The sequence below is a fragment of the Nanorana parkeri genome, unplaced genomic scaffold (genome assembly GCF_000935625.1).
Source record: "Nanorana parkeri isolate BGI_ZX_2015 unplaced genomic scaffold, ASM93562v1 scaffold274, whole genome shotgun sequence".
Lineage (NCBI taxonomy): Eukaryota > Metazoa > Chordata > Amphibia > Anura > Dicroglossidae > Nanorana > Nanorana parkeri.
Window position 1 is genome coordinate 979,518 of NW_017306542.1, and position 12,382 is coordinate 991,899.

Consider the following 12,382-nt stretch of genomic DNA (forward strand, 5'->3'; position numbering starts at 1 on the left):
ATATATAGGGCAGCCTTTCTTAACCTTTATACCCCTGAAGAACCCTTAAAATAATTGCCAGGTCTTGAGGAAGCCTTGCTAAAACCAAATAATTGGCAATCAGTGGTAACATGCCGTTTACATTGGTGGTTAATGAAAAGAATAATCTCCTTCTAGTGGTGGTCAGAATGCCACTCTTACAGGCAGCTAAAAAGATTATTGGTGTCATGTGGTTGGCTCTGCTAAGTGACATTGGCCTTGCAACTATGCACCATCATTAGATGGGAGCCAAAATGGCTGGTATATGATGTTGAAAGCGCTTTAAGGGTCAAGGGCTTTATTTAGGAGGCTTAAGGGTTGGGCATTCATTTAGAATAGGGCTGGTAATGATTAAAATTTTCGTGTTCGATTAATCAAATTTTTTTTTCATCGAGTAATTTCGATTGATTATAACGCACATACAGATCCAACTACATTGGCCTATACATGGGGTCCATGGGAGAAGAGGTAAATTTAGCATAGCATGAGTCACTGAGCTATGCAGAATTTGTATGAATAGGATTGTGTTATAAACATTATATTTTTGATATTTCAGTAAAGGTTTAATGATGACATTGTTTGGGCTGGTGTGTCTTTTTTTGCTGGAACTGGAGCGCTGAATTTGGGTACAGTAATGACACAGGGCTTTGTCATGATAGAAAAAAATTTGGCAAGCCATGCTGTCATGTTCATTTTAATATTTAAAAAAGAAATACATTTCCAGCAATTTTCCCTGATGCTATTTAAGCTAATTTCTGGGACCCCTCATCCAATCAGACAACGCCTTTGCTTGTGTGAATGTTCAAGCCCCCAGAAGATGCTGTAATACACTATAGTACCTGAGTGTTAGGGACACAAGAAACCACACTGAAACTTAGCCTCCTTGGCGGTATTCCCGAGTGTGGCTCGGGGTTAATTTTCTGTACCATAGGCAGTAACCCCGAGCCACACTCGGGAATACACAGCGCGTCTCTTACCTTGTCCCTTTGAGCCTCGCTGTGTCCTCCGGCCGATGGCGGCATCCATCTTCCGGGTTCCGTCCCTTGCAGGGGGGCGAAACCGGCGGGAGATTAAAAAGTTGAAAAGAAAACCCGAAAAAAAATAAACGAAAAAAGGAAAAAGAAAAAAAGCATACCGCCAGGGAGGTTAAAGTGCAGGTTTAAAATATAAAAGGAGTTTACTGAACACAACAATAAACATACATGGCAAAAAAACTATGGAGAAAGTCCAGGACGTCGCCAGTGCCAAGCCAGGGGTCAGATGCCAAAGCAAGTAGTCAGCCAAGCCAGGTCAGGGAGCATGGAGTACAAGATGAACGGAAACAATGTCGAAGTCAGTAACCAGGAGATCAGTCAGCCAGAGTCAGGATCATACACAGAAATTAGGAATAATGGCAGCGCAATTGGTTGACCAGAACAAACGCAAGACTGAATGGACATGGTGAAGGTTAAATAGTGACCTGGTGTCTGCATCATCACTGTGAGACAGGAATTACCCAGCAGAGTGTTGATGTGTGTGGGTTTGGACATAAGAGGGTGCCAGAGAGCAATCACAGTGTCACAACACTGAGCCATGCGGCAAGCAACTGCGCAAGGCAGGGTAAGAAACCCTAATACTGAGGTTACTACAGTGTATTACCCGACCACTGTGGTCCTACCAGGGATTATATATTTTTACATTGCGCCAAGCTGGACCAATGTAAGTATATACACATTTTTAAAGCTGGAGTTTAGCTTTGAGGGAGCTTAAATAGTTTTAGGAGGGTTTAAGGGTTGGTGACATGAGTTTAAAAGGTTAAGGGTTGAGGATGTTAGTTTAGGGGCTGGGACATTAGTTGAGGGAGCGGTATATTGGGGTCAGGGGCTAATTTATATCAGGGAGATTTTAAGGTTGGGGGAATAAGGTTAGGGTGCTTTAGTCTAAATGGCTTTAATGTTTGGGGGCTTTAAGAAAGGGGGGTTATGGTTTGGTGGCTTCATTTTGGGACCTTAAATGTTGAGGAATTTTGAGTTGAAGGACTACCCTACCCCCACACTGCAAGAGTTAACTGCTCATTTATGTCTAGGGATGCTCTGTAAAGGACTTTAACTTACCCGATTTCTGCTCCTACGGCAGTTGGCACTTACCTCTCTCCACTAAACTTGGGCTTGTGGACTGTCCCTTGGTGTACTTTTATATATTGCAGACCTAGACAAAAACGAACAATTACCCTTTCAGCATGGGTATAGCTCCACTACAAGGGTAGTTTTTTTTCCCCCTGGAGATAGGCACAAGGTAGCTTTAGTGTAGGGAAGATAGAGTGAACCTGAGCTTGTACAATGCCACTGACAACGAGTAGATTCTGCTGATAAATCTCTGCTTATCCACCACTGTCATTACACAGCATTGTAGGCTTTAGAGGCAGCAGTCAGAAGCTCATAACTTTAGAGCCTAGGGAAAGAGGGGAGGGAGCAAATCCCTGCTGCCTTGTCGAGAAAACCTCTGATACTCCTGGAACTGTTGGAGTTGGAAGAAAATTGCAGTTTCCTTTACTAATATGTATGTATACTAATATGTATGTATGTAATATGTAAACTAATATGTATATCAAAGGCAGCAATAGTAAGTACTAATTTCATACTTTGTCATTGTATAATCATGGTTTTAGTTTAGGGGGCTGTAGGTAGCTAATTCACTGATTCTGACTATGTCCTATACAGCAAATAAATAGCTCTTGGCTATGTGTGCCAGCTTTGAGTCCTTATGATTACCCATTATATTTAAGCCCTGATAAAGGGGAAGGTCTTTGAGCCTCCAAAATACACTGGCTGTTCTGTGATGTTGTTTGGGAATACTTTTTTTTAAAGATTTTTGGGCTCTTAGACTGTTTAGTGATTTTATTAGATGATATACCCAAGAATCTTGACATCTGGTCACCTTGTTTGAGAGATACCCCCTATTTGTCATGGCTTTAGGTATGAATATGGATTTTCCTCACTGCCAATGTAGAAACAATATTTGTCATTTTGGAAGCCTAGAGTTTGCCTGAGCCAGAACAATTCTGCCATTTGTAACATACCATTACATTGTCTGGAAATTACATGCTTGATCACAGGAGGGTTCCTCAGGCACCATATCAGAAAACCTTTATACACATGGATTGATATCCTGGATATCCATATGTCTTACAGAGCACGCGAAGTATAGGCACATGATTAAGTTTCCAATGATTACCTATAGCAACCAATTAACACATTTGCAAGTCTGATGTCTGCATATTTCACATTTATTACCACTTTAGCGCTATGGTGCCATGTGTATGACCCAGGCAGCACTGTGTGTTTAGGGAACTCTATTATTATTACATAGTATGTATATAGCGCCAACAGTTTGCACAGCGCTTTACAATATAAGGAAGACATTACAATCACAATACAATTCAAGACATTACTATAATTTGTTCATCTACAAGACTGTTACTGTCAAGCTACATCACTGTTATCCCCATATTTGGTCCCCAATGCAGCGCATGCATTGCTTTTAATTAATTACTTCAACTTTTACACTGTTTGCTTTGGCCCACCCCACACCATGTTCCATTCTTAGGGTCACCTAATTTGGAAAGTTCCCCGTTATAATGAATATATATTTAGACACGTTCACAAATGAGCCCAAAAGCAATGTGCAATGATCAGATGCAGTAAATTGTTGCACTATAATAATGCAAACCAGCCTTATAATAATGCACAAATTATTCCTTATTACAAAATCACAATAACAACATAACATAGAATGAATGCAGTTGTGATAGTATTCTAACTTGCGATTTGCAGATTTACCACTAGATGTCCCAAAGCTTAAAAAATATCTTTACCAGTTCTATGACCAATAATCACAGCCAAGCTGCTTTATAACCAAGATGCAGAGAGACCATACAGAACACAAGAAAGGTTTATTGAGATGTTAACTATACCAGCATAGGCAGTTTGAAAATGTATCAGTGATTCTGACTTATAAATACTGGAGTGATGTGCTTCAACCTATCAGACACTGCATCTATTGAGTGAAAGATAACTGGTCGCCCTGGGGTATACTTCCTAAACGTAAGAAATTGTAGTAAAAAGTGGGTATGGTTACATTGCACTCAATAATAATGGTCAACGGAAGGAAAAATGCCCTAGTGTCGGTGATTAGTTATAGCAGGGGTCCCCAACCACCGGGCTGCCAACCGGTAGTGGTCTGTCACCTGTTAGCAACTGGCCCACAGTCTCCCGACAGCCTCACTCCCAATCCAGGGCCAGGGAGGAGGAGAGCAGGGCAGTGCAGCATGTCAGTGAGGAGAGCAGAGCAGCGCGGCCGTGTCAGTGCAGAGAGCGGGGCAGCACGGTTTGTCAGTAAAGCCTGTGGCACACTGCATGCAAAGCCATGTGGAGCAAAGCAATGCTGCAAGGGGGGGGACATTCACATGCAGTGTGTGAGAGCAGCACGGCCAGATGAAAGATGGCATCTTCAGCCAGTCGGCTCACACGTAACAATGGACTACGCATCCTGACGCGCAGGTTTATAGGCGCGAGTCGATTGACTGAAGAGTACATTTTTCATCTCGGCACGCTCAGCTATGCGCGCTCTCGCAACCTGATGCGCCGGAGTGAAAAATACACGACACACTGCATGTTAAGGTCTGTGTGCTGCCACTCCATGCTTCTTCGCGTGCAGTGTGTCACTGGCTTGAGGAGAGCAGAGCAAAAGGTCATGTCAGTGAGGAGAGTGGGGGAACGCAGCCGTGTCAGTGAGGAGACTTAGCAGGGCCTTGGGGGGAGTGATGGCCGAGTAGACAGACTGACATCTCTGCACAGAGCCATGGACATGTTATAATGCCCTGATAGTGTGTGCAGCCATCTCCTACACATACGTGGTTGTGCTTTCACGAGACATATTTCCTAATTGTTGCTGGCTGTCATTTTTTTAAAGGCTTTTTTGTAAAAACATTGTAATATTACTAAACAGTGTGCATCTGCACATAAGCTTATTATTTCCTTTTGGAAGGTATGTGACGGGTTGATTTTCAGGCAGAAGTTTGTGTGGCCGAGAGAGATCACTCCATAACACAGAGTGCCCAAAGAACGTCCTTTATATCAATATCACCAGCTGTTAAAACTTATATGAGATTTCAGTAGTTGGGTTTACCCCTATTTTCAAAAATGATGCTTGAATTCTTTGAATTGCAGTGCTTAGGTACGATTTTAATTTCCCTTCTTGTGTGCACTGATATGTGAACCCCAAAATCAATTCTCTCTGTCCACAACAACTGCTTGTTGGTTAGCCCTTCAATTGTCAAGACTTGGGCTACTTTTTTCTATTAAATGGGGTCTTTTCTTTTTATATTTTTTAGATCATAATGTTAGGTTTAGGTGATTAGAACACATCAGGCAGTTGTTACTGACAGTCCACCAAAAAAGAAAAATAGAACAATGTGCACCTAAAACACCTTACATGACATTACTCACATTCACCACATATATCCATAGATAAAATAAAAGTTAGGCATACAGCAGTAAGGCCTGGTATTCCTGCTTAAAACTGTACTTTTGCTGGCCAGTTTTACACTATATCCTCTGCTGTTCATTTTTTTTTTTTTTTTAATACTTGCACTATTTGTCCCATTACTAATTTTAGGGAATGAAAAAAGTCAGTATGACTAAACATAATAAGATGGAAAATTATATAATAAAGCATTCACAAAACTAAGTTAGCCAGATAATAATAATATTATTAATAATAATAGGGATAGGATGTGAGGATTCACATTGGCATGCCCCCATTTTTCATGTTAGGCATGTAAATGCATCAGCGTGATGATGTCATCACACTGACATTACCCCAAGTATATAAATACAGGCCAAACCGGCAGGCAGTGGTCATATTGTTGTGATTGTTTGAGCACCATGCACATTAGAGCACTTCTTTGCTCTTCACTCCCCTGATGAAGGAACTTTTGTGCAAAATCATGTGTGGTCTTTTTTGTGAGCACCTTTTGCTTTATTAGCTGGAGATGGCTCTACAGGAGAGCATATCGACATACAGATAAACCGTATAATCAAGAGAAAGATTAGAAGAGAGAGTGATACTGGTATTTGTCCAAGTGTTTTGATACTTATCCCGATACCAGAACTTCTGGTCAGATGGAGATTCCCTCTGACTGGCAGTGCTGCAAAGGGAGCATGGAGCCAGCCTTCCGGCCAATCAGGGACATCATGACCCGCCTCCCGGCTTCCTAATTGGCTAGAAAGCCAGCTTCATACTGCATAGCAACACTGTAAGGCAGCCTGGCTTTCTGACTAATCAGGAAGCTGGAAGGCAGGTGATGACCCACTGCCCAGCTTCCTGCCTCGCAGTGTCATGAGGGAACATGAAGCCGGTGTTTTTTCGATAGAACAACAGCTTTCCAGGCTATCAGAAAGTCTGGCGGCGGGTCATGACGGTATCCTGATTAGCCGGGCCCGCGGTACCTCGGGATGCTGGTATCGGTATTCGGTATCAGTGTGTACCGAAAAAAATATACTTGATACTGAAAAAACGGTATCTGTAGTATCAATATACAGAGATCTAGCTGGATGAAAAATTTAAGGAAAATCACATTTTTAATAGTATATGGATGTGGATATGGAGATGCAGACAGCTATCAAGCTATAAATATTCCTGTCTTCTTGTATATGTATGCAGATTCTTCCAACAGGAGAGAGATAACACAGAGACTGTCCACTTCCAGAAGGAAACACTAATGGTGTGCAGAGAAAATGGGAATAAGTTGACAATTTTTTTTAACAGTTATAATAAAGGTTAGGTTTTAGCACCATATGGGTTACATGGGGCGGTTGGAAAAAAATTATTAAAAAACTACTACCTTTATGTGCAGAACCGGTGCCTCTAACTTTTTTAAATATATTCAATGGCAACTATGGTAATGGGGAATAAATATGTGGTACTTTAGTCCACACAGCTTTACGCAAGTACATGTTGACTAGCTGCAAACTGAGGGCAGCATTTCTTTGAGGAAGGGTGGGCAGCCTATGGACATAGGATTTTACACTTCATTTTTGTTGCTGCCTACCTTTTCCCCTGGCCATATGATTTTCCCCTCTCTGCTGATGCCTGCCTGTGTTGTGTTGAAGGGTGAGCAGCGTATGGCCATAGGTTTTCCCTCTGCAGGGGTATCTGGCCACCATCAGGAAATGTGGCAAAGAGTTTCTTTGCATCTCCTTCTCAAAGTGCCACATTTTGGGCTCCCTCTGGGATGGTTGAAGTAAATTCCCACCTTGTATTGGGGAAGGTAAACCGTACCCCTTGAAGCTGTCTGAAATGTCTTCCTCCCCACTGCCAGCACCCCAACCCTTCTCCTCCTTTTCACTGGCAGCACCCCAACACCACTCTTCCTCCTCACCATCTGAACTAGAACCCAAACCTTGCTCACTGACAGCACCCCAGCCCTCCTGCTCATATTCCTCCTCTGCCTACTGCTGCCTTATGGTATTCCACATGCTGGTAGTGGGCAGGGAAGGCCTTCTGTGCACAGTAATGGTGGCTGGCATTTTGCCTTCTACTCACACTGGGGTACAAACATGTCTACCTTTTTTCATCATAGGGCTTTACAAAACAAAGGATTTACAAAACAAAGATAAGGTTGTTCAGCTCACAGAAAGTTACTAGAACAGAGCATTTCTGGTTAGATCAAAAGTTATGTTCTGTACTTGCTGAAAATGTTCTTAGACTGAAAAAGATTGCAGCCACCACATGTAAGGACTGGTAAGCTGCAATATAATAAATACATATTTTTGGGTTTAGTTATGCTTTAAGGACTTTTGGTTGTGTAAAGGACTTGCAATACATTATATACCATCCTACAACAGTACCTTTACCTCTCCTACACAGTTGTGCTCAAATGTTTGCATACCCTTGGTAATATATGTTCTATTTTTAAGAAAACATGAGTGAGCAGGCAAAACACATTTCTTTTATTTCTTATGGGATTCATATTCAACTTTAGGTCACAACAGAATGGCACAATCATAAAACAAAACATGGCAACAAATAAAGCAATTAAATGACCACTATACAAAAGTCTGCATACCCTGAGTTCTTAATACTGTGTATTGCCCCCTTTAGCATAAATGACAGCACACAGTATTTTGTAATAGTTGTCTATGAGGCCCTAAATTCTTGCAGGTGGTATAGTTGCCCATTCATCTTGGCAAAATGCCTCTAGGTCATGCAAAGTCTTTGGTCATCTTGCATGAACTGCACGTTTGAGATCTCCCCAGAGTGACTCGATGATATTAAGGTCAGGAGACTGATGGCCACTACAGAACATTCACCTTTTTCTGCTGTAACCACTGGAGGGTCAACTTGGCCTTGTGCTTAGGGCCATTTTCATGCTGAAAAGTCCAAGAGCGTCCCATGCACAGCTTTCTTGCAGAAAAATGCAAATAGTCTGTCAGTATTTTCTGATAACATGCTACATTTATCTTGCTTCAATTTTCACAAGACTCCCTGTGCCTTTAGAGCTCACACACACCCAAAACATCAGTGAGCCACCCCCATGCTTCACAGTGCGAATGGTGTCGCTATAGGCCTTGTTGCCCCTCTCCAAACATAGTGTTTATGGTGGTGACCAGAAAGATCTATTTTGGTCTTGTCACTTCAAATTACAGTGTGCCAGAAGCTGTGAGGCGTGTGAAGGTGTTGTTGGTCATATTGTAACCAGGCTTTTTTTGTGGCATTGGCACAGTAAAGGCTTCTTTCTGGTAACTCGACCATGCAGCTCATTTTTGTTCACGTATCATCGTATTGTGCTCCAAGAAACAACCACACTATCTTTTTCCAGAGCATCCTGTATTTCTTCTGAGGTTACCTGTGAGTTTTTCGTTGTATGATGAACAATTATTCTGACAGTTGTGACTGCAATCTTTCTTGGTCTACCTGACCTTGACTTGGTATCAAAAAATCCTCCAAATTTTAAACTTCTTAATAAGTGATTAAACAGTACTGACTGCATTTTCAATGCTTTTGACATCTTTGTATATCCTTTTCCATCTTTATAAAGTTTGATTACCTTGTTACGCAGGTCTTTTGATAGTTCTTTTAACAAGGCCAAACGTTCCAGGGTATGTAAACTTTTGATCAGGGCCATTTGGATGATTTCTGTTATCATTATGATTTAAAAAGGAGCCAAACGATTATGTGATAATAAATGGCTTCTTATGATCACTATCCTTAAATAAAAGACAGTTTCTTGGTATGATCAGTCATATTTTCAATATCAATGCAATATTTCAAAATTTCTGCTAGGTTATCCAAACTTTTGAGCACAACTGTATCTCGATCCTTAAAGGTCCTCTTTAAAGAACATGTTCACCCAGAATAAACACTTACATTTACCTCATTGGGGTTTCTGGCTCTTCTGCCAAGACATGGGCCATTATAAAGCCAGTTAAAGGAGTCTCTCCTGCTACATTTTCAGTAATATAAATAAGTAAATAAAAAGATAATCTAGTGACAAAAGTGAGATGAAAGGGTGATAAGAGGTAGACAAACCTGGGAACCCAGATTTAGATATATCTCCTTTAATTTATTTTAAACTAAGAGCCTGCTTACTAAGTCATTTTGAAGTGTAACACTTACAGGTAAGTATTACCTCTCACAATAACCACTGTACTCCCCTTGGCAAAGCCCCTATCTGCTTTTATTTCCACCTGTGCCCGATTTTGTTTGTGCTCACAAATGTCTGACTTCCTGCCTGCAGTAGACTGATGTCATCATCTCAGCCTAGTTAAATTCACTTAGTGGGAGCTTAGGGATAACTTTTTAGTGATAAAGGAAATACCTATTTTTTATTATTATATTATTGCTGTAAATTTTGACATGTCAGGAATGTATTCATGCAGACTTGTAAAGTTACTGAATGTTCTGCTTTATTGCTCATCCAGCATCATCTCTGTCCTACCTAATCTCTGTATTCTAGACTGATTATTTAGGTTACTGTAACACAAAAAGTTTGCATTCGCCTCACATTACCTCTTGCTCTAGGATAATGCGTGTAAGTTATGGCTTAAGCCCAAGAAACCCCACTGATTTCAATGTTAACAAGATCACCTTGGCGAATATTTTAATACCTTAATCGTTGGAGGTGTGCATTTCATTTGTTAGATAATCCTTCCTTTTACATAAATGCGTTAGAATGCATATATACAGTATAAATGGTATAGCTTTTGTAAAACAATCATAAAAGAGTTTCTCACTGTATTATTAGTAGTGTAAAATAAGAAGGAGATACAAGATAACATCCTGTAGGTATAACCAGCTTCAAAATTCTGTCTTAGGCACCTGCAGAGCAGGAACAATAAATGGCAATTTTCTCAGCATCATGGCTCACTGCAGATGTCTATTGTCTGCTCTCAGCATTAATCCTCGATAACAGACAAAATAGCTATTATGATCCAACAGCATCCTCTGCTTGAAGGTTACTTATTCGATGATATTACATGAATCAAGTGACCTTGGATTGAATTAAGTAGTGTTTATGTACAGTTTATGACCAGAGCAAATAAAACATTGATTAGTGATATAGCATTTGAAATATACAGCCTGGTGGACTCATTTATAACATACCAATTTATGCCTGCAATAACACTTGCTAGAACAGATAGTATGACCTGAAGCTTCTGCGTATGTCTGATGCTGAGCGTAGGCAGATCTCCCAAGTAACTAAGCAGAACAACTTGTATATACTCCTGATATCCATGCATAAAGAGTCGTTGAGATTATGTAATCATTGTAAGTGGTGCTTATTATGTATAGTGATGCTCACATGATACCACTGTCAGTTAGTAATCCCCATCAGGACACTACACCACCTTCACTGTTTCGTTGGCTTTTTTTGCTTTTTAATATGTTTTCACATTTTTATGCAACTTTAAAATTATTTGACAGCTTTGGTTTTCCATAATGTGTATGCATATATCCTAAAAGATGGTAAGTGTGCTTGATGGAAAAGGTCCAAATAAATGCTAGTTTTTTTGATATGTTTTGATATTTGTTTAAGACATTGAGAAACTTATACAGGTGAAACTCAAATAATTAGAATATTGTGCAAAAGTTCATTTATTTCACTAATGCAACTAGTTTATCAAGATATATTGTATGTTAGGGTTTCCCAGGAAAGTTACACTTAGTGGACTTGAACCCTCAGTCTCCAGGTAGGACTTATCTTGTTAAGATTTCCCGGAACTCGATCGTGCTGCCAGCTTCAGACAAGTACTTGGGAATAAAGAGTCACACCAAATTGTGTATTCACTCTATATTCAAAGGTTTATTGTTAAAACAAAAGGTTATAAGTGAAACTAAAAGGGGGATGGCAGAGCATAAACCAATTAAAACCATGACTGTATAGAAAACTACAAGACTACTCATGATCGAAAGGATCATCAGACAAGCTTGGGGGGATTTGTAAAGTAAACAACAAGAAGACAAAAACAGAGATAAGAGATACAATTTGCAGAGTTAAACATTTTAGAAACATCTCAAATGGGTTTCTGAGGTATACACTGAAAAACACAATTTTGCTTGCTCAGACATTAACTATGAGCCAACCCAGGAGCAGGACAATTAAATTAATCACATTTTCATTGTATGATTCATGGCCCATCAAAGATTTGAGCATCTTTTAGAAACCAAGTATAGTATAGTTTACTGATCAAGCTATGAAAATCTGATACTGGTCAAAAAGTTTTCTAACAAGTTGAAAAATATGGCCAAGTATAACATCATTCATGCAAGAGCTATAATGAGAAAAGGGAGCAGTCTATCTACTGAATGTCAAAAAGCTCTGAATGGAAATACATTTTGAGTTGCCATTCTATACAATTTCACAACAAATATTTAAACAAGATGAGAAAAATAAGATACAATAAATATTCATTACACATGGAATATGAAACCTGTCCTGGCTAGTGATGTGGAGTTTGTGGTTTATTTTTAATAAGTTCATTCTTTAGTAGTTTTACTTGACTATGCCTTTTCTTTTCCAGGTACACGATGTGAAATAGAAATAGATGAGTGTTTGTCAAAGCCTTGCTTAAACAATGGAGAATGCAGGGACCTGAAAGGAGATTTCCAGTGTGTTTGTCCTCTTGGGTATGCAGGCAAAGTGTGTGAGCAGAACATTGATGAATGCCATAGTGGTCCTTGCAAGAATGGGGCCACCTGCACCGATGGAATTAACAGCTACAGGTGATGATTGTTTGTTACTCTGATTACTATAGCTGTGAGCGAACTGAATCTGATTGCTATAAACTCAATGACTGTGTCCATTGGCTCTTTTAATGCCCCC

At 40.1% G+C, this 12,382-nt stretch overlaps 1 protein-coding gene across 1 annotated transcript in view; it reads left to right on the top strand.

The window, feature by feature from the left end:
* Nucleotides 1–12,382, top strand: part of SVEP1 (sushi, von Willebrand factor type A, EGF and pentraxin domain containing 1) — a 294,647-nt gene that overhangs the window by 191,772 nt on the left and 90,493 nt on the right. Inside the window, exon 24 of the mRNA XM_018557222.1 lies at nt 12,081–12,282. Within this exon, the coding sequence (XP_018412724.1) occupies nt 12,081–12,282 (202 nt within the window). The remainder of the gene's footprint in view (nt 1–12,080; nt 12,283–12,382) is intronic.